This window comes from Barbus barbus (genome assembly GCF_936440315.1).
Source record: "Barbus barbus genome assembly, chromosome: 21".
Taxonomy (NCBI): domain Eukaryota; kingdom Metazoa; phylum Chordata; class Actinopteri; order Cypriniformes; family Cyprinidae; genus Barbus; species Barbus barbus.
The window spans coordinates 23,867,135-23,891,143 of NC_136749.1; the positions used below are offsets into that span (position 1 = coordinate 23,867,135).

Consider the following 24,009-nt stretch of genomic DNA (forward strand, 5'->3'; position numbering starts at 1 on the left):
ATACTATGCCAAATAAAAACGAAAACTCGTGGTATTGATACGCAAAAATGGACTGTATATGCTACGCGATGGGTAGGATTAGGGTTCTGGGGTAGAACCCTACACATTCCCCACATGATAACCTAGACTGCGTAATAATCTTAATGATCCTTTAGAATGTGTTCAGCACCAGCTAAGTGTGCATATCTTGTTTCTTATGTTACATTTTACTTGTGTATTAGCACAGAAGACCAAAAATGACTCTGGTTATGGTCAGTTATAATATTTGCAGGGCTACTCCAATTCATTCATTTTGTTTTCCAAAAGTTTAAAAGGTCATATTAGCATGTAAAATGTCCTGCTTAAACTTGTTTTAACCCTAGATAAACCCAGACTGATAACTGTATTATGGAGATTTTTTCTTGCATCGTGACATGCACGTGATATTTAATCGCTTATATCAGCAGCATAATAATCCACATGTGCAGAGCAGAAGGGTTCAACATCTGTAGCCGAGGGCCCTCTGAGAAACGAACAGTCCCAACAGGTTATTAACCAGAAAAATTATCCGCAGTGAAACCTTTCATAAATATAGACACACCCAAATATTCTTTACGGTCTGGTGGTCAGGGTAATTTAAAATTTCCCACAAATCTGACAGTTTCAGGGATTATGCGCACCACACCTCTAACGCCTATTAAAAATCCAGACTGTCAGTTTGATGAAGGAATTGAGTGGCAAATGACAATATTATTGACAGTTGTGTCACACCACAGCACAAATGAATGGATTAAACAAGCCATTTATTTCCATGCTTGTCCATCAGCGTCATAGAAATGTGTGATTTTTGTATTTCAGGCTTCAGTGGTTTGTTCCAAGAGAGTGCCATTAACACCATAAAAGTCTGACTTTTTAAAACTGATTACTCTAAATATAGAGCTAGATTTTAGAGACCTCTATGACCAGGCCAAAAGTTTCTGAACAAATTCTAATCAAACATAAACTAAAGAATCATGTCAAATAAAGAATTGAAATGGCACATTAACCCCAGTGACAGAGCAATCCACTTACCATACTACTGCACGTGGCACGGATTACCATATAAAGGCCGACACAAATAGACTAAACTGTAGCAGACAGATTATCTATCACAATAACAGGCTAGCCCAGCTGTGTGTAAGCGTTCAGTTTGGTTCTGATCCTAGTAAGTCCTACTTCTAGTGACATTAATACTCTCTGTTGCATATGCTGAGCCGTTGGTACTTATATTTGGCAATTATTACAGAAGACAAGACACAAGAGTTTAAGCAATGCATATATTTTCCTCAAAATTTGTATCTAATAATGATGATATGATGGATTACATTCAGTTTTCAGCCCTTTCAGAGTTTTGAATGAGAATTAAAAATGTACAAGAAATAGAAACTCCCCTAAAATCCATCCAAGAACAAGGGAATCATAAATTACATGTTCAAGAAATCAAAAAAGGAAACAAATGGAAAGTAAATGTCAATCCTTTTTATCCTCTACTCAGATCTATTCTCTTGTATTTGTCAAGACATGTAGTCCCCGCCCACATCCTACCCAAGCCACTCCCCCAACCAGGCCCCACCCCGCCCCTCTCTTGTGGTTTGCTGATAGAGTAAAGTGCTGGTAGCTGATCCAGAGGTGTTCAGGAAACGCACACATGAACCACACGGAAATACTATGAAGAAAAAACAAAAAGCAGCAAGCCCAACTAAGAGTAAATATACAAAAAAAAAAAAAAAAAAACTGTACAAAAGTTTACAACATGCAGAATCAAAACAATCATCTCAGAATATTACAACTGAAGCAGAATATTACAACATATAAGTAAAATTAAACTAAATCATCTCAGGTTAAATTTGGAACAATTAAAACAATTAATTAAATCAAACATTAGGCTATGCCAAATCTGGGAATCTAACGTTATATTCCAAAAGCAAGATTAGATAATTACTTTGAGTCAATCTCTGTAAACCCATTTCTAAATCTCAAAAAAGTCTCACATTAATGTGTAAAAGCAAAAACATACTTTTGATTTAAGTGTATCTGTCATTGCATATGAACTAGACTCTTGAGAAGGCTCTTTAGCCAGTTAGGTTAATTAAATATCCCGTTTTAATTAAATATCCCTTGTCAGTTTTGTTATTCTGACGCAAACAAGATATGTCATCTTCACAGGTGATCAAGTATTCAGTCCTGAGAGACAGTTCTCTAGCAGTATAGCGGATTCTCCCACCAGCTTGACTTGTGTAGAAGTAAAAACCACTGTAAACCTGGAAGATCGCTGATGAAATATACTACTGTCTCTCTCTAAAGTGTCCAACAAGAGTCATTTATTAAAACATCACACCACTTTAGAAAGCTGTTAGTGCAGTTTTTCTTGTGTCGAACAGCCATATAAAAAACAAAACAAAAAGGTGGCTGTGTGACAGTCGCTTCCTCATAATGTTTTCGATTCCCGTTCAAACCGTGTAGGATTGACCGTCAAGGCCCGACATGTGTCTTCTCTAACACAAAGACCCCAATGAGAGAGGGCGGGCGAATGGATAGCACGTCCTTCGCCTTAGTGACATGCGATTCCTGTGGGCTGCATGCTAATGTGTATATATATATATATATATGTGTGTAGAGTTGAAATCAGGGCGGGAGAGATACGCCAACATAGTTTAGGGCAGGGGTGCCCAACCCTGTTCCTGGCGATCGACTGTCCTGCAAAGTTTAGCTCCAACTCTAATCAAACACACCTACCTTTAATTTTCACGCAATCCTGAAGACCTTAATTAGTTGTTTCAGGTGTGTTTGATTAGAGTTGGAGCTAAACTTTGCAGGACAGTCGATCGCCAGGAACAGGGTTAGGCATCCCTGGTTTAGGGTATGTGGACTACAGATGCAAGATATCACAAAATACTTCAGCTGGTTTCATGGGAATGTCCAAAAGCTATTCGGACTGAGATAATGGATAATGGACTGTCCTCAACTGAAACTGTCGGTCTAGTTTTGATCGGAACTACAGTCATATATGTGCCATCAAATGAAGGCAGGTGTCTCAAAGTGAAGAAATCAGCCCAAGTCATAAATAGTTTCTCATTTCGAGGATCCTGAGGATAAATAAGAAGGCACTAAGGCAGCGACGACATTGTCAGATGAATTTTCCAACAGACTTCCTACACCACGGCATTATATACACGCATTTGCAAACTTGGTAGCGTCTATCTGATTTGTCATTTGCAATTACTAGAAACTGAGCAAAGTGAGAAACCGAAGACCTTCACCTGATGAACGCACTTTCACGGTTTGTTAGTGGTTAGTTGTTCAAAAAGCATTAAATGCAGTTCCTTGTTCAAAACCTAGTTATAATGCACTACGCGGTTTCACCTGAGGCAGTGTATGCCTAGGAACAGCCCGGAATCACATTACCCAAAATTCTGTTCCTCCAGCGGATAGCAGCATCGCTCAGAAAGAGGGGGTAGGGGGTAGGGGTGGTGAAAGACCACCATTGCCAAGAAATAGATTTATATAAAAGAGGTTAAAATGGACTATGAGAGTGACTTTAATGTGAAAGTAGAGCGAGCCAGCAAGTAGTGTTCATTAATACGCAGGAACAATTCCCATCAAACCTTTTGTTCATATGCACAGGGGCTTTTAATCGTTTTGGGAAAGTGTTATTGCCACAGGAATCTTTGCAAACCCTGAATGAAAATGAGACTAAAATAATGGAATATGATCTGTACAATGTCAATATTCCTAAAAGTGGCCCTCAGTCACTGCTGTCATCGTCGTCGTCGTCGTCTGAGATATTGTTGCTGGAAAACTCTGAATGGCTGTAGGAGTCAGAGCGGGACGGGAGGGTGCCCCCCGTGGAGAGCTGCTTGTAACAGAACTCGCACACCCGCACCGGTTTGGACGACTGACTGGGAAGCAAGAACTTCTTCTCCGAACACGGGCCGCACACGACAAAGCCGCATTTCCGGCAGTGGTGGCGGCGGCTGACGGGGGTGAATTTCATCTTCTGGCAGCGCATGCACACGGTCGCCTCAGAGTCGGGCACCCAGACGGCCGCGTGCTCGCCGGTGGGAGATTTCCCGCTTTTTTCCAGTAGGTCCGAGACGCACTTGCTGATGTGGCTCATCCACTCAGACTTCTCCGTTGCGGTGGCGGCGTAGACGGCAAAGGATTTGGTGGGTGTTTTAATGAGCCAGCCATTGCGCAGGTCGCCCTCGTCCTCTACCGTGTCTATGGTGACGCCCTCCAGAGGGATGATGTGCTGCTTATTGTACTTCTTCTTCTGGATGACGATGTTGCCGTACACCAGGATGTCGTTGAAGAGGAAGAACTGCCGGGCTTTGGGCCTTTTGCGGCACAGCTTTGTGAGAACGCCCTCTCCGATCAGCACTCGACCTGGGATGGCCAGCGGTTGACCTGCTGTGCCAAAGCATGCTTCCACAACTCCGATGCGCTTCGAGTTGGCCTCACTGTTCGCCAAGCGGTCCACCATATTTCACACGCCTGAGAAAGAGTAGAAAAATAAGAGGTTACGATTGAAGCAGGAACAGAAACCGAATATCATGGCTCAGACAATATCAGCACACATAAAGAGATGATACCACACAGACTTAAGGAAGAAACACTTTTAAATAGTTCCGTATATAGTCAATTTTGAAGCAATGGCTACTTAGGCCTATATAAAAGCAAATGCTTTTGTTTTATACACAAAGAGGACCAGAAGTCATTCACTGCTAGTGAAAATGCTTCTGTTTTGCATTTTATAATTTTAAATTTTCTATATTCAATGCCTCCAAGAAAATCATGAGCATATTTTCACACTCACGGTCAGGTTGCCAAATGCTTTGAAAGACTATTTCATTAGAAGAACATTTCATTACAATGTAAGTATTATCAATGCATGTAACCGATTAACCACTGATATCATTATTAAACTTACAGCAAAATAATGCATCCAACCATTCCCTACTCTTCATTTATATTTTTGTTCCATATTACGGACCATATTTGTTCCATATTACTTAGTTGACAAACATAAGGTTGATTTAAAATAGCATTCAAGTTTGGGATCAGTCATTTATTTTTATTTTAACAAAATAACGCTTTTATTCAGCAAGGATGCATTACAGTAAATTCATCAAAAGTGACAAAGACATTAATAATATTACAAAACATTTCTCTCTCAAATAAATTATTTAAACAATCCTGCAAAAATGCATCACGGTTCCAACAAAAGTATTCAGTAACAACTGTTTTCAAAATCGTTAATAAACAAAATCTGCATATTAGAATGATTCCTTGAGGATCATATGACACTGAAGACTGAAGTACTGATGCTGAAAATTATGTTTTGCCATCAAAGCAATAAATTAAATTGTAATATATAATAACATTTATAATATTTAATATGCAATATAAAATAATTTTTAAAAAAAAGTACAAACACACCCAGGACAGTATTTATTTATTTATTTTTTGCTGTGGTAATTGTGAAATGTTTCTGGTGAAAATTAAGTATTGTAAGAAGGTGACTAATATACGATTACTAAAAATAAAGAGTGGTCTCATCCATCACCAGAAAGACAAGTCTGTTCAAAGGAAAAAAATGAGTGTTCCTGCAGAACAATATACATCATTGTGAGCTTTTCTTTTCTTTTTTTACTACTATTTTTTTTTTTTTTTGGGAATAGCCTTCAATCTGCAGATTGTTTGACGGAGAGCATGAGTCAAGATGTATAATGACATGCTTTCACAAAATTATAAATACAAAAGTTTTTTTTTTCCAGTTTATCACGGAAAATCAACAGATCATCAAAATGAGTTGCAGCTCTAACAGTAATCCTCCAATCAAACTGCATTTTTGATTATCACAGAGTATCTTTTCACAGGGCTGGAGAGAAACAGAGCTACATGAGCTTTTCAAGGTAGAACGACAGGATCTGATCATTCTCACATTACATCCTGTCTGGCCGCCTCTTCAGTCACATCTGTGCAGGTCCAAGAAATGACCTGCACCAGTTATAAATAAACAACATGTGGCAGCAAATAACAAACATCTCATAATGCTACTGATTCATTTAATAAGCAGGGGCTAAAATCTCTCAAGTGTGTAATACTGCAGTGTCACCCTTGTTTATTCACTTGGCTTTCGACATAAACAAATGACATAATCCAGAGTTTACCAGGCTGCTTCAGATGGCAGAGCAGATCATGACGAACACACACTGGTTTAGTCTCATGTAAAAGCTACTTTTCACATCTTTGGTATCAACTCGTTTCCTCTTTGTGAATTAGAAATGATCAAACCCGATCTCAGTGTCACACAAGCTGGGTTTCCAAGATACAGAGTGTTTGAAAAAAAGAGAAATCTGAGGTCTGTAGACGCCTAGGGTAAAAAGGGTATCAATGTGAAGCTTGGTGAACGCACAAGCCAGTTAAAGATGTACAGGATTAAGAGACCAGAAACAATACTGGGCGTATTTCCATGATGCCATGGATAAGGTAAACCCCAATTCTGCCTCTGTTATGACTATCATATTGTAGTCCGATGACCAAACGAGCCCCTTCACCAAGAGAGGAACGCCGTGACATTTAATACATCCTACACGTTGACATCAATGTTGAAAAAGCAAGCTTGCCCTTGTACAACTTCAAGCTTCTCACACAAACCACATATTTATCTAATGCAATCTCCTCCAACTGCACCACCCCCTGAGCAGGAAACTTCACCACAGACACACAACTAAACTACACTCCCAACTAGAGTTACTACTAGTGACAGACTAGGGATAATTCACTCCTAAATAAAAGTTGTGTCTTGTTCCAAACCTGTATGACTCTATGCTACACAAGTGTTTTTGTGTCCATGCATACTTAATGGGGTCCAAAACAACATTGAATTTTAAAAGCTCAAAAATGAATAAAAGAATTCTACAAAATACCACAGAAGTATTTTGTGCTTTACAGTATCAAGGAAGTCCTACTGATTTGGAACATGAAACAAGTACATGACGACAGAATAATATTTTTGGGGGGGGGGTGAACTATTCCTTTAATGTCAGCAAATTTGTACATTTAAATTGCTACAGTGACACCATATCAGACAATATCGCACCGAGTGCCAAAAAGAAGTGTAACTTGAACACAATGCATGGGTCTCAAGACACATTTTCAAAGGTCAAGACTATTTTTAACACAAGTGTCTTAAAACACATCGCTTGTGGTGGGATGTCCAAATAACAGAAAAAGACATGATGCAACAGCCAAAGACATTTGTCTGAATTGTGCTTTAAAGAAGATGAATTTTCTGAAAGGCTTTTAACACAACTTACTAATCGACTAGTCAGCTGTAGGACAACTAATTAAGCATTAACCCTTGGCGCTTTTATTTTCAACACACCCAGGGCACAGAACAGTTGGCATCTGGGAAACAACAGCAGAATGCCGGGTTAATGATATCAAACCAAAAAGGAAAAGACCAAAATGTGAACAATGACACACAGTCTTTCACATGGACACTCAGAGGAGCTCAGCAATCATTTTGAAGTATCACGATGGGCATTAGAGAAGCTCTGTGTATCTGAAACTCAGTGAAAGGACACCACGGCCTCCTACACAGCAGCGCTTTCCTGACTCACTTCCTCCTTCTTATAGAAAGTGAAAACTGATGCAAGGGTATTCCACGCATGCTGTTGGCAATACTACATGTTCAGAATAGCTAAAAATGTTCCATTTACTAGCATTTTAAGTTATACGGTGAAAACCTGTGGTGCTTCGAGTATTAGACGCAGTGCTTTACATGTTTCTGCAGTATTATCAAAACATTAACCTATCTAGAGACAGTACTGTACTACAATGCAACATACTAATACAAAGTCCAGACAGAATCAGACATAATATCATGGCAATAACATGAAAGCAGGAATTTTTGCCAACAAATCCAAACAAAAATGCAACCGAATCACAGCAAAATTTTAATACTCTAGACAAAACATTAAAACCTTTCACTTTATCTGTTGAGAATATCCAGTTTCAGTGTTTTTAAAGGGACAGTCATTTACTCATCCCTATATTGTTCCAAACCTGTATGACTTTCTTCTGCAAAGAAACACAAAAGAAGATTATTTTAGCCCATGCACTTCAAACACTGGACCCCATTGGCTTTCATGGTATGAACATGAAAAACAGAAATCTTCTTTTGTGTTCCACAGAGAAAAAAAATGCATTGCTAGGACAAAAAGTGTCATGTTGTGCTCCAAACACAAACTCCTTTCAGAGGTTTCCCTAATACAGAATCTGGTTTAAAACGGAGTAGCACAAAGCGCCTAAATAGCTGCCTTGAGTGACAAAAAGGTCAGTGATGAGCACTTAGCAACTCTTAGCAATGACACATTAAGCAACTAAAGCTCATTTCTTTCAGGCATTTATGAGAGATAAAGCAGATAAATTCTCCATCTCGATACAAAGAAATAATGACAAATCAGGAATGGGAGGATCAGAAACAGCAAAAGATAATGCATATCACTCACAAAAATGGAACATTCCAATGTGAAATCCTTAGATGAATGATATACCAGATGTTTGAGACTCTAAGCAAGCATGATTTTTCTTGATATCCAACACTACGTTTCAAGTTTAAAGGAAAAAAACATACAAGGGTTGTAAAGAGATGTCAGATGGTGTGAAGCTGTGTTATTAATATTAATACTTAATTTGAATGCATCTCTACAAAACTGAAAAATATTTTAGTTGCAGATATCAAAAAATACAAACATGCTTGGAAGTGCATATTAATCACTGCAGTCCCTTAAAGCACAACAGATAAAGAGCCATATTTCTTGCCTGCTTCACTAGATTGCTCAAACACTAATTTCCTTTGCTGAAGCGTATGGGTCTGGCTATTAAGTCCCTGACTGAATTTGCTTAGATGGGATGCTGGCAATGACTAAGTGAATCTGATCTGGAAAAGAGGCCTGGAAGGCCTGCACTGGACACACTGGCCATGCAGAGAGATGTCATCCTAATTCTGCCAGCCTTCATGAAAAAGGCTGATGGATGGGTGCTGGTCTCCATAATTAGACTCTCCGGCATGACTCACTACAGCATTAGCCACAGCATCTATTTCACCCGCTTCTCAAACCCTCCAAAAGCTCTTTCATCATGCAACAGGCAAGAGCCAAAGAGAATCTTTTATCATCAGATGAGTGTCCTCATCTGATGTCATGTTTTTTTGTTTTTTTTTAGCTGCAAGGCATGAACACACACTTTTCTGTCACCGAGCACATAACTTTACACTACTTTGCCAACTTAAATGCCTTGTGAATAGGCAAACTAGCTTGAAAATTATGATGACACAAACTGAGACATTTCAATAGGCTATTGAACTGAGTGTGCCTATAATAGGCTATCAGTGTTATAGTTTCATTAAAATAGCTGTGGTCTTCTTAACTTCTACAATGGAGCTATGACGACAATTAAATTATTTACACTTACATTGTGCTTTAAATTAATCAATTGATGTGCATTAGATGATGAATGAATAGTCACCTCTTGTAGGTTATGATTTAGTCATCAGAAAAGAATGAATGAATGAAGAATTATGAGAGGTTATTCTATTAGTCATAAATTTCAAACATTTTATTGAATTATTGAAGGCAAATACTTTGATTTCCCCAAGCTGTTTAGCTGTAGTACAGTATTCATTGGCTTAAGCATGAAGCAGACAGTGGCCCCACCTTTAACTCTCTCTTTATATTACCCTGCTACTAAATTATGTAAAAACGGATATATGTATAGCTGTCGTGTCCGGTGTAAACGCAGTGTCTGTGTGTGAGCAAAGAAAACGATCAGTATAAATATAACAATCAGTATAGGCCTACTAAATATCGCACATCCTGTGATGTGACTATCATGGATATGCATACCAAATCTGCATTTCTTTGATCAAAAATACTGTGACAGTGATATTGTGAAACATTACTACGGGTTATAGTAACTCTTTTCTATTTTAAAACTAGGGGTGCAAGGATCGTAGATGATCCGTGATCCATACGGACCAGTCCCCGGTTCGGAACGCATGTGATTCGCAGATTAACTGTTAAGTTTAACCATCATAGAGTGAAAGTTTATCATTTGCACGTGTTTTGCCTTGCCAATTTACATATTCAAGCAATTTGACCGTTCAGATGTCGAATCGGAACTTGCGCACCGTTTTCTGTGCCCAGCCGCTGCCGCACACGCAGAGAGAGAGAGACAACGGATGGATACATACAAAGTTATGTTAAAATACCCGTTTTGGCAAGTATTCTGGTAAACACAGTCGGTTATGTCTTAAGTTAACGTATACAGCTGAGAAAGAAACTGGATGTGTTTAAGTCCGTGCATTTAGTCTTAAAGAGACAGCTGCCTATAATACCTTCTGTCTGCTAATCAAACACCACAGTTTTAACAAAAGATTAAAGAGATTGTTGTAGGCGGTTCATCTATGCTTGTAATGTGTGTAATTGTTCTTGTTTTATTACAGACTTTAGTACTTAAGCTAGTAGTTTCTGCTGGGGTATAGAAGTAGCCTACTTAAAGTAAGCTTTTAGTAATTAATGAAAAGCAAACTTTTTTTGCAGATCCGATCCGTGACTCAAAATCTGTAGTATGATCCAAACCGTGAGTTTTGTGATGTGTTGCACCACTATTTAAAATGTATTCCTGTGATAGCAAAGCTGAATTTTCAGCAGCCATTACTCCTTCATTGCCACATGATCCTTCAGAAACCATTCTAATATGTTAATTATGATATATGCTCAAGAATATATATATATATTTTTAATTAATATCACAGCTGTGCAGCTTAATATTTCTGTGGAAAACAGTGATGCATCTTATTCCAATCTTCAGGATTGAAACTTTATATAACATTATAAATGTCACTTTTGATGAATTTAATGTGTCCTCTTTTTCACATTTATCACATTTACATTTATTCATTTAGCTGACGCTTTTATCCAAAGCGACTTACAATTGCTATATATGTCAGAGGTCGCACGCCTCTGGAGCAACTAGGGGTTAAGTGTCTTGCTCAGGGACACATTGGTGTCTCACAGTGGATTCGAACCCGGGTCTCTCACACCAAAGGCATGTGTCTTATCCACTGCGCCATCACCACCACTTTTTTAAAGTTTCAGGTCACATCTTGTATTTAAAAAAAAAGCTATTAGTTATAATCGTAGTAACAAACATATTGGTGTTGTGTTTTTCCTCCATTTCACAGTTGCTTTGCAGTACATCAGCTGCTAAGCAGAAAAGCGCATCTTGGTGCTTTTGGACACTTGTATGGGAGATCAGAGACAGCTGCAGGTGGGAGAGAAGCAGCAGGTGCAGACCAGACCTCTCTTTCTCTGCAGAACGCTAACACATTGCAGGTCTAACAGCCAGCACCTGGCCCTCCAGAAGCCAAGCAACTTGATAGTCCATCTGCCGGAGGAAAGCAGGAGCTGTCAGACATGTCAATCAACAGCAAATAGAATGCACAAATGGTCACTGATAGGAATTAACTGCTTTCTCTGAAGCAGATTTATGTTATTGTGAATGGCGTGAGTCTACTGTCAGCTTAGTGGCAAATCACAATGGTGTGCTGTGAATTAAATGACACATATGAGCTCAGTGTATCATAAGAGTGAAGGAGCTTGGTATGACCTCAGTCCCAAGCCTCCTCAACTTGTGTCAGGAAGGTGACATAAGATGAGAAAGAGATGGGAGAGGCCGTGAAAGAAGATTTAAGACTAACAGCTCAGAGATGAGAAGACAACTGAAGGCTCAGACTACACCAACTAATTAATGACGTGCTTAGTTTCCATGTTTATTCAAGCACGTCTGGTGCATACTAACAACAATGAAATGATCCTGCAAAACAGTCTAATACCTAGCCTTGCATACTAAATATAGATGCACTGAAAACCATCAGCATATCGGCCATGCTAAAGTTATATGATGAAAGTTTTATAGAATCACAGTTCGCCTCTGATCTTTCCAGACTGTCCACACTGAAAGTCAAAATGCTGCATGATGCAAAATGCCAATTTTTTATGTTTAATATAAAGATATACAAAGCGGAAATTGCAACCAGTGACATTTCACTGTGAGTGGAGTTGTTAGGCACAGCAAACAGAAATCAAGTGGTTGAAATTATGTAATGCTTCATTGCATCACACCTGGTTAGGCTATGACTGGTTTAGAGAGGCACTTTTACAGTATAAATAATAAATCTAAGAAAGAGCGAGCCCAAGAAAGTCACCAAGTCTCAACAAAAACTGCATATTATGTGCTTCATAAATCTGGAATTTATGGCAGGGCTGCTGTTTGGAAACCGAGGTCTCCAAGTCCAATGTGGATAAAAAAGAAAATCCACTACAAGCAGCACAAAGCCTGACACCTTGAGAAATGAAAGGCAGTAAAATGCTCCTTAAAAGTAACCTTACTTAGTAACCAAAATAAGGATGTCTTTACATTTAGAATAACCAAAGAATCCCTTCAAACCACACTGTCTACTGTCAGCTTTTAAAAAAGTATTTGTTATTGTATAGACAGCCATCTCATGGGAGTCATCAAATCAAATGATAAAAAGGGCAGTTCATAAGACCAGACACATTGGATGCTTTAAATACTTCCCAGTCATGATATTCTCATACCCAAGAAGGACACGCTTAAAAAGGTTTAGGAGACGAATGGAGAACTAATTCATACATCTCTATACTTCAACAGTCCTGCAAGTTCTGGAATGCTGATGGTAAAGACTGCCTTTCCTCGTAAAAAAGAAAGAAAAAAAAAGCTTCTCTTCATACAAAATGGCATAATCGTTTATTACACACTCAGGACTTGTACGACAACATTCCAAAGAGGACTGAAGCTAGTGCTGCACGAATTGTGATTTCTCTGATAAAAATTACAATTGCAGTTTAAAGGGTTAGTTCATCAAAAAATGAAAATTCTGTCATTAATTACTCACCCTCATGAGAGCTCTCAGAATTCATCAAAAATATCTTAATTTGTGTTCTGAAGATGAACGGAGGTCTAACGGGTTTGGAACATCATAAGGGCGAGTAATTAATGGCAATTTTAATTTTTGGTTGAACTATCCCTTTAAAATGTGACACAAAATACTCCAGGTTTGATGTGATTGTTTGTAGGGATGCACAATTCAGCCCAACATTTTGTTAAATCTACAATTATTTTTATTATACTTATTATCATTAAAAATATAAGAAAATTAGAAATACTACAATTGGAATATTTCACGTTTTTTAAGAAAAATTCAGAAAAAATTCAGAGAAATCTATATTATTTTATAGCACATCTGTAATATTACAATACTACCATTTATGGTTGTTTGCTGCACAACAAAGGTTTAGGCTACTGTTTAAATCAAAACACAGATGAAATATGTGTGATATTCCTGTACAATAATATATTTCTGTCATAATGTCTTCAAGTTAAACTTTTATTTGGGCAGGTTGAAGTTAAGGCCTTTCAGAATTTCAGCCCTCTATTTGATGTATTCATCCAAAATTTGTCAAATTCACATAAACAGTAAATTCTTAATGGCCAGATTCTGTGATTATCAATGTTTTTGGCATCATTTTCAAATGCACTCAGAGCAGCTGCAAAGATGGAGTTTGTGAGGAGAAGCATGTATTACGAATTGAGACACTAAAATCAGTTCACGTTTAAGAACACAGTGCCGCACTTCACTCTAAAACAAGCAGCAAATATTTAATGAAAATGTCAATCTTTTCAATTTACCAATCTCACTGAGCCATATCACAATTTCAGTTTTATTTCAATTAATCGTGCAGTCCTAACTGAAGCAATTCCACATTATGTCCTTGATGTGACCCCTACTGAACTTTACAATTTTGTGATCAAATAGTTCTTTTATTTTGAAACCAGCACTGAAAAAGAGAAGTAGGTGATGACTTGCATGATTGCACTTCTGGACTCGTCCCAGAGCAAGATAACTCAACAAACCTGTCAAAAGTAACTGTAATCAGCAGTTTTGTACAGTAAATGTCTGACCTTAATGCAGCCAATAAACCATTCTGGGCAAATTAAACGCAGTTAACTGATGGCAGCACGGTGCCTTCCAGTAAGTCAAGATTAAAGAAGTACAGCAGAACTATTCTCAGCAACACCATGGGATATTTTTAACTGCTAAACCTTAACTGCATTCAGATCTTTTGGTTTCGCAATCAACTCAAGACATAAACAAGCTTCTCAAACTTTTTAGCCCACAAAATTTGATTAAGCCTCTTCATACAGACATACACACAAAATCTAACCATACATCCTGTTACATCAGTATGCATAATAACCCACAGGTAACAGATCAGATAAGATCATAATTTGAGGACTTGGGCTTTACAGCTATGAGTAAATATGTATTTAAAAGTAGTTTGCCTTCTGCAGTGTAGCTATAGGTTAAAAACTAATACTCATGCTAACAACGTCAAAACATCATCCAGCATCATTAAACAGCTCAGCACAGCCTGTTACTGATGAAATCAATGACTTTGACGTTTCTGTGAATTTAAGGCAGTGTGCCCGTCTTTTAATCTGAATGAAATCTTTTGTTTTAAACCTATAAGGAACATAAAGCATGTGCTGATTAGTGTTAAAACTCAAACAACTCGTTTGGTAATAAGACACAGATTATCTCTGACCAAACAACATGTTCAGACTACTGAATTGTAAAGTTCACAGCCTTGTGCGGCTTTAAAGGTTTACTGGAGTGTTTGGAATCTAGCCCAACAAGCACTCTCAATAAGCTGTGTTCAGGAATGAGGTCAATCACTATTTCCAAGTACTTGGTTACGTTGAAGACATAAGCCAATTTCCTACTAATCACCGCTGGATCTGTTCTATGGATTAAACGTTTAAGGTTGTTTTATTGGCATGGCAAAGGGTGGGAATTTTTAGACACTTCAACCTCACAATTCAATTTAATTGTGACTTGGGAGTCACAATTTGATTCCAAATTCTTCATTGGCTGATAAATAGTTGATACTGACAATAAAGTGGGGGCAAAAGCCAATTATTAATTATCAGTCACTGAACCAATATATTAAATGTGCAGTTCAGGTTTAAAAAATACGAAATTTGTGCAATCAGAAATTCCTACATAAGAAAATAACAAGAAAAACAAAGACGACTGCATAACGTTAGACTTTTAACTATTAAAAAAGGGACTGTGCTCATGGCAACTCGCAGACAGAAAAGAAAATATGCACTCTTTCAATCCCTTATGGCAAATTATAATATAAAAGACAATAAATGCACCCACTGTGCTATTTTTCCAGTGTGGCTCACATGATTTTACATCAAATCAAAATGTTAAATTAATTTCCAATTCCAATTGTTCACAAAAATATAATTCAGAAGTGATTCAGTTTCCAATGCTGTATTAGACTTTGTGATGAGTAGAGTCTTGAATAAAGGCAATGTTCAATTTGACAACGCTCTCTATGAAAATTAAGCATAAACTGCACACAGCTTTTCAGACAGCAGGTCAAACAGGTCATTAGGACATAAACTTTGGTGAATAACTGCATATAACAAAACAAAAATCACTAACTAGCTTTTCCCTCATTACACTGCACAACATTTCAGTTTGACCCTGCTGTCTGTCTTGCTGACACTGCTTGGCCATATGTCTGTACCCATCATTACAGACATGACGAAGGTAGCACAATTTCAACAACCTCTACTTTGACAACCAAGACAGACTTGCATAAGCACAGACTGCTTCTTGGATGTAATAATATGAAAATCATATTATCACATAATATTATTATTACATACGATTAATTTAAAGCATTATAAACGGTTGACTCAATATCTTCAAGAGACATATCACATTTACAATTAAGATAAAGATAATTAAGATTGCATAAAATAATCATTGAACAGAATCACAGAGAACATGCTGAGGTTGATGGCAGAGAAATGACTGTAATGCAGAAACAAAATAAACTAACAGAATGAAACTTTAAAGAGCTAATCTTGACTTGTCCATTAATAATATATCATTGTTCTGAAGAAAGGCTATATATTTTGACTTTATTAGGAAAATGAGACCAATTGTATTCAATGTGAGCGTCAAGTAAAGAAGTTGAAGTATTAAGCAAAGCTGGTTATTTTGAACCACTAAGTTGCTTTTCACATCTGAAAATCCTGGTTGGACAGTAGCACCAAAGGTAAGAAATAAGCTAAATGAAGGAATGCACCATGACAACATCTGTTTCCTTCATTCTGAAAATGTGCACATGTTCAGCAAATGCTCTGAGATAGGTACAGTCAGGTCCATAAATATTGGGACATCGACACAATTCTAACATTGTTGGCTCTATACACCACCACAATGGATTTCAAATGAAACGAACAAGATGTGCTTTAACTGCAGACTGTCAGCTTTAATTTGAGTTAATATTTACATCCAAATCAGGTGAACGGTGTAGGAATTACAACAGTTTGCATATGTGCCTCCCACTTGTTAAGGGACCAAAAGTAATGGGACAATTGACTTCTCAACTGTTCCATGGCCAGGTGTGTGTTATTCCCTCATTATCCCAATTACAATGAGCAGATAAAAGGTCCAGAGTTAATTTCAAGTGTGCTATTTGCATTTGGAATCTGTTGCTGTCAACTGTCAAGATGAGATCCAAAGAGCTGTCACTATCAGTGAAGCAAGCCATCATTAGGCTGAAAAAACAAAACAAACCCATCAGAGAGATAGCAAAAACATTAGGCGTGGCCAAAACAACTGTTTGGAACATTCTTAAAAAGCAGGAACGCACCGGTGAGCTCAGCAACACCAAAAGACCCGGAAGACCACGGAAAACAACTGTGATGGATGACCGAAGAATTCTTTCCCTGGTGAAGAAAACCCCCTTCACAACAGTTGGCCATATCAAGAACACTCTCCAGGAGGTAGGTGTATGTGTGTCAAAGTCAACAATCAAGAGAAGACTTATCCAGAGTGAATACAGCGGGTTCACCACAAGATGTAAACCATTGGTGAGCCTCAAAAACAGGAAGGCCAGATTAGAGTTTGCCAAATGACATCTAAAAAAGCCTTCACAGTTCTGGAACAACATCCTACGGACAGATGAGACCAAGATCAACTTGTACCAGAGTGATGGGAAGAGAAGAGTATGGAGAAGGAAAGGAACTGCTCATGATCCGAAGCATACCACCTCATCAGTGAAGCATGGTGGTGGTAGTGTCATGGCGTGGGCATGTATGGCTGCCAGTGGAACTGGTTCTCTTGTATTTATCGATGATGTGACTGCTGACAAAAGCAGCAGGATGAATTCTGAAGTGTTTCGGGCAGTATTATCTGCTCATATTCAGCCAAATGCTTCAGAACTCACTGGCCGGTGCTTCACAGTGCAGATGGACAATGACCCAAAGCATACTGCAAAAGCAACCAAAGAGTTTTTGAAGGGAAAGAAGTGGACTGTTATGCAATGGCCAAGTCAATCACCAGACCTGAATCCGATTGAGCATGCATTTCACTTGCTGAAGACAAAACTGAAGGGAAAATGCCCCAAGAACAAGCGGGAACTGAAGACGGTTGCAGTAGAGGCCTGGCAGAGCATCACCAGGGATGAAACCCAGCGTCTTGGGATGTTCCAGACTTCAGGCTGTAATTGACTGCAAAGGATTTGCAACCAAGTATTAAAAAGTGAAAGTTTGATTTATGATTATTATTCTGTCCCATTACTTTTGGTCCCTTAACAAGTGGGAGGCACATATGCAAACTGTTGTAATTCCTACACCGTTCACCTGATTTGGATGTAAATACCCTCAAATTAAAACTGACAGTCAAAGCGCATCTTGTTCGTTTCATTTGAAATCCATTGTGGTGGTGTATAGAACCAAAAATGTTAGAATTGTGTCGATGTCCCAATATTTATGGACCTGACTGTAGAGTTTTTTTTATTCACACATTTCTACTCATTTTGTTTTTGGTTCTTCAGTGTCATGTCTACCAATAAATGTCTCACTAGACAACAGCATCCAACAACACCACTATATTCAATAGGAAACAAGTGTTAACAAGTGAAACGGTTAATATTCATATTAAACAATTAATTTTAAATACATGAAGAATAATTACAAGTAACAGTAATACATTTGAAATAATTAAAATATACATAACGCAGTGTCGTTATTTATGTAGTCCAATTATTATTTCTGCACTGGAAAGCAGAAATTAACATTTTAGAATTGGTTCTCCTTCTGCATATCAGGTGTCAGAAACTCAAATGTTGAAAATGTTATATTAGTATTGACCATACATAAATGCATGCATGCATGTATATATACATAGAGAGAGAGACAGAGAGAAAGAGAGTCTCTGAACTTTGCACAAAGTCTCACAGTCCAAAAAGGTATGAACAGACAAAGCCAAATTTACAAGAAGAGTACATTAAAATACATCCACGAATGTTTGAAAGCATCCATCTTCACAAATACAAACACCCAACTCCAGTGCCCTTTTTAAAAGTGCAGGTGTGAATAAAACAGCCATATGAATGCAGAAGTGAAACTGTGACGATAACATATATACGAAACATTTCTGAGGACCTCATCTTAAAAAAAACTCTAAAATTAACGCTCAGTGTGAGGTCATAAAAAAACATACATAAATAGTATGTGCATCTTAATATTTTTAGTTGGGGAAGCAACAAATGTTTAGGAAGCAAAAGTATCAGACTAGGGCTGCTTCCTTAATTCATGGTTTAACAGCAACTAGATAAAAGTTTCATAATGCCTCTACAGCTAAAATATGTTCGGATCCATGTGTTTATTTCATTTTACAGTTGCATGTTATGTTTATTACCCATGGCATGTAACTCAAGTATTTCCAAACCACCACAACTTGTAACTAGTTAACTTATGTGACGTTAAATCTAAAGCAATTGCAAATATTCTCGTTCACAAGCGATTTGAGAGGAGAAAATCTGCAACTCCTCAATTTTCCCATCACTCTATGTCTGATACCATGCTGTGTAGCAAGGAACGGGGTTGGGTGGTTTTTACTATGTAGTTTCGATGAGTCACCGAGCACTGGCTGTCACACAGGCGACGTTAATAACAAAACTTCAGATGTTCTGTCAGATCAAAAACGCAAAGGTTTAAACCAGAATTGTTTAAGGTACTTTGTCATATAGCTTTAAATGAAACTTTTCTGGTTTTGTTGTTTTGACACTGACTAAAAGGCTAGCTACTTTCACAGAGTTTGCACAAGAACTTGGGAACATATATGTAAATGGCAAGTTAGTTGTACATTTCGTCTTTGACAAAGTTTTTCCTCACGCTAGCATGCTACAAGCTAACAAGGCGCTCGGACTGTCCCATAGCGCACGAATAGTTCCTTGACTTCTTCCTACAGCTTTCAAACTTACCTGACGGAAACACATTTCACTTACACTAATGTAGCAAAATAATAAAGCGAACCACGATAAACACGTAGTAGCCTAGCTAAACAATTGCAAGGCAAACTTGCACTGACAGGCGCGAATGGAAACCAGCGCTTGGTAAGTTTAGACACAGGCACGCGCGCACTTACCGATCAACGGCTGAAGACGCGAAGCCAGAATCTCTGTGAAGTTTTCCAACGGGCAAAATACTTAAATTCCAAATTCAAACAAGCGTCAGATGGAAGTTCTTTTGCCACTTTCCCGGGCAGCCAAACTCGGAAACTGCACTTTCAATATGGCTGAGGGCAGGAGCAGGGAATGTAAGCGTCACTAGCGTGACTCTGGGTCGGGGTGGTGTGGGAGAAGGGGCAGGGACTAATCTGGAGAAACACTGATCCTTGTATTTATCGCAGACTCGTGTTGCTGTAGTGCCTTTCGCTTTTCCTTCTCGTTGGAAACATGCACTTACATGTTTCTTGGAAATAAACCACAGATATATAACTGCCTGAGTCATGAGAGTTACTATGTGTAGTTAACAGCAGGTTTAATAACCCAACTGAGTAGTTAAAGGGCTAGAGTAGTCTTACTGGGTTATGAGGTCAATGATTTAGGTTTGCAGCCAACACAAATAAACTTTGTCTTTCTCAGATAAGTTGACACATTTGATGACTATGCAAAACACAACAAGTGGGTAATTCTGCATTTTGCAGTGTTTCACAAATATTCTGTTGTCTTCTTCTGATTATTTTTTGTTGAGGATACATTATGAATATCACATTATCAAATTTGAGGAAGCATTAACCTTTCACCTTTGGCCTCTCAGCATAATTTGAATAAAAACCCAATGATACATAAAGCCCCTATCCTATACCGTAAATATGAGCCTCTTTAGCTGTTGCCATATTGCTTGTTTTTTTTTCTTTTCAAAAAGACTGAAAAGCATAAATGTTGTAGCAAATATTGTATCGTACACTTCAGATAAGTAGGCTACTCTAGTAAATGCTAAAAGTGCCAGCATGCATTTCTCTGTTTTTGTAGTACCAGAGAATCCCAAGAATGTTTTCCTGTGTCGTGTTAAGGAAGAAGCCATTGGTGATTCAGAACATCTATAATAGGCCCACTAACTGTATGTCCTGTTTCTGCAGAGAATAGCCTTGTCATCTAAACATGATACCCATGCACCACACTAAAACTGTAAATGCTTTCTGATTACAAGTTTGGACGTCATAGAGTAGCCTGGCTTCTGAGGACCCCACAGCTCTTTGTTTTGGTTTAAAGAGTTAATTGATCATTTTCATTGTTGCTATTCAAGTTGAAAGTTATTTCTGGTTTGATCTGAATAGATGGCAATATGTTTAACTTAATATTATCAATTCATATTTTTATATTAATTAATATTAGGCTATTCATATTAATAATTAACATTAATTATATTTTAACACATACACATAGAATACATATAACACATATACATATGTTTAATGCAATATGCTATTTTATATTGCTTTATTCTACTTTCTGGTTAGAAATTGTGGGACGAATATGTTACTAGTATAACTCTCTGCTGCCCCCAGGTGCCTATATGTGTGCACACAAAGGCACACAAAAAAAATTCAGACAACTGCACTATTTTTTTCTCTTTTTTTCTTTCATCTGGTATTTTAGTTCTGACTTTGTTCATTGCATGTAGTCGCATGTCAGTGATACATACAATTGCTTTTGGAGCATGTCGCGGTGGTGTTATAACGGAGCCACTGGCTGATTACTCGTGATTGATAATTTTATTTTATGCGGGGAAGTTGTGGCCTAATGGTTAGAGAGCCTAATGCTTTCGTAATCGAAAGGTTGCGGGTTCGAGTCCCCGGCCGGCAGGGATTGTAGGTGGGGGGAGTGAATGTACAGCGCTCTCAATACCACGACTGAGGTGCCCACCGAACCCCCAATTGCTCCCCGGGCGCCGCAGCATGGCTGCCCACTGCTCCGGGTGTGTGTGTGTGTGTGTGTGTGTGTGTGTGTGTGTGTGTGTGTGTGTGTGTGTGTGTGTGTGTGTGTGTGTGTGTGTGTGTGTGTGTGTGTGTGTGTGTGTGTGTGTGTGTGTGTGTGTGTGTGTGTGTGTGTGTGTGTGTGTGTGTGTGTGTGTGTGCGCGCGCATTTGTTCACTACTCACTGCTGTGTGTGTGCGCACTTGGATGGGTTAAACGCAGAGCACCAATTTCGAGTATGGGTCACCATACTTCACAATACGTCACGACTTTTTTTTTTTTATAATGATTATGCCTGCATAGTAGCCTAATTGAGGGAAAAGTAAACAATAGCCACTGGGGAATCCGGAGACTGCAGCAGCGCACGTCAGACTGGCATCACTCCTCGCGCTCAAGGCTGTTCGTGCACACGCTTAATGTAAGGAGCAGTCAGAGACAGGGGCTTGTAGTGGACATTTCCCCATTTCTCCAAATGCATAACTAGTGCAAAGTTTATTAAGGGGTTTGCTTATAAACTGTAAAAAAAAAGTGAGAAAGAAAAAAAAAGTATTGGCAGAATATTCCCGACTCGTACAGAATATTTTCTCAGATGTGCTGGAAGACGCCGAGAAGAAGTTGGATACATGGACTGTCATTTTAAGGTACGTCCACATCAGCATCAGCTGTACCGCATTACAATAATGCTATATGCACTATCCACATATCTATATAGCTTAAATGGTACTTCAAACGGGTTTTCTTTAGCCTTTTTTCTAATATTGAGGTGTTTTCTGACATTTCCCAGTGTAATTTTGTGTGCGTCTTTGTGTCATTTCGTTAAATGGGTAGCTTTTCCATTTTGAAAACGTGGTTTTAAAGTAAAGTTATTAAAGATTTTAAACATACTCACAGGTACATGTTTAAATTAAATGCATAAAAATGTGTATGATAGCTTTATCCATGAAAAGTTAACATGTTTAAAATGTTTATTTATTTCATGGAATTGTGTTGTTTTACTAATGGCTAGCTACAATGGTAGGGTTGATGCATCTGATCCATAACTTATACTACAGTTCGTTCTAAATGTACACTAAAATGTGAAAACTGAAAAAATACAATATATCTTGTACGATTTCAGTCACAATGCGCATTATTGCTAATAGACTTTTTTTTCGATGTGCCCAAAATGCCAATTAATGCCAGTGATTGTGTTTGGTGTGAGAATTTCGTGGTTGATAACTTTGGGTACAAATATTAAGGCACCATTTTCGTGGAATGTCCTTTTCCTGAGAGAATGTGGCCATTATTCACAACGTCATATTCATCATTATTTCATTCTTGGCAGGGGCGAATTTCTCAATTTGGACAGACCATCATGCGCAGGTTGCCGTGCCTTGCCTTCGAGCCAAAAGGAGAAATACCACTGTGCTACTGACAGGAATTTTACGCGCAGCTGAACAAGGATGCCACAGGAGCTCGCAAACTGCAGTGTGTGTTGCTGTACCACGACCAATAAGATACTCATGGTGGTCTTCATGATATCACTGATACTTGCTATACTCTTCGGAAACCTCCTGACATTAGCAGTGGTCGTTGGAACTAAACACTTCCATACTCCACAGGGTTATTTAAAAGCCTCACTGGCCGTGGCAGACCTGGCTGTGGGAATTTTTGTGGTGCCCGTCTCCGTTTACGCAGAAGTATCTCTCATGATCTACAATTCAATGCCAGAGTGGACAGCGCGCAATTCCCAAACCACACCTCTTCACCCGTGTAATTTCATCGGACCTGTGTTTGCGGGATGCACTTTAGTTTCCATTACAACAATTTTCCTCCTGACCATTGAAAGGAGCATTGCAGTTTTGAGGCCACTGCACAAGGAATCAGTCATAACTAAAAAAAGAACAAGCATACTAATAGTCTTTTCCTGGATGGGCAGTTTTTTCCTGGCAATATCTCCATTGGTTTTCAGCGATAAAATCGCGCTGGAATACAATCCTTGCAGCCGCATGTGCAATTACGCGCTTGGAAGCGGAGACTTCCCTTCCCAAGCTTGGAACATTCTCTTGCTCTTCCCTGCCTTTGACTTTACGCTGCTCGGAGGTACTATTGTCATCAATATCATATCCCTCACCACGATCCGCCAGCATTCAAAAAGAAGAAAACACCTCTCAGAAACCGAGAGTCAAAGCTCAACGAAACCAACCTTCTCCGACATCAAAGCTGCCAAGACCATAGGCACTCTGACGCTGGCTTTCACCGCTTCTTTCACTCCCATCGCCGTGTTTGTAGTTGGAAATGTGCTGGGGAACGAATGGTGCAATTTTGCGTGTTTTGCCTTTTGGATCTTGACCTCGAACAGCTGCTGTAATGTTATTATATATGGCGTGAGAGACCAGAAGTTTAGAAGTCGCGCGTATCAGCTGCTCATGTCCGCTCAATTGAACACTGCGCCTAAAAAGACTGAGTATGAAAATACTGTAAATGGAGGGAAAGACAATGAGGAAATAGTCAAGCAAACCTAATTAATGATATTACTGAACAGTAGCCCGATTTAGGTGGTGCTT

General features: G+C 38.6%; 2 protein-coding genes across 3 annotated transcripts; one reads left to right on the plus strand and one right to left on the minus strand.

The window, feature by feature from the left end:
- Nucleotides 1-1,284: 1,284 nt before the first annotated feature.
- LOC306887485 (pleckstrin homology domain-containing family F member 2) lies at nt 1,285-19,824 on the minus strand. Of its 2 annotated transcripts, XM_079445236.1 has the most exons (3): nt 19,631-19,794; nt 11,240-11,475; nt 1,285-4,512 (listed from the first exon to the last, which is right to left on the minus strand). In XM_079445236.1, exon 3 carries the CDS (start codon nt 4,499-4,501, stop codon nt 3,764-3,766), a length of 738 nt encoding a protein of 245 aa, XP_079301362.1. In that variant the 5' UTR covers nt 4,502-4,512; nt 11,240-11,475; nt 19,631-19,794; the 3' UTR covers nt 1,285-3,763. The 2 variants fall into 2 exon arrangements, with proteins under 2 accessions (XP_079301362.1, XP_079301361.1); XM_079445235.1 differs by lacking the exon at nt 11,240-11,475 and having other exon boundaries at nt 19,631-19,824.
- Nucleotides 19,825-22,905: 3,081 nt separating this feature from the next.
- Nucleotides 22,906-23,967, plus strand: LOC306887834 (beta-2 adrenergic receptor-like; the record flags this gene model as incomplete). The annotated part of the gene is made up of 1 exon (XM_079445835.1): nt 22,906-23,967. One exon carries the CDS (start codon nt 22,906-22,908, stop codon nt 23,965-23,967), a length of 1,062 nt encoding a protein of 353 aa, XP_079301961.1.
- Between the last annotated feature and the right edge of the window lie 42 nt (nt 23,968-24,009).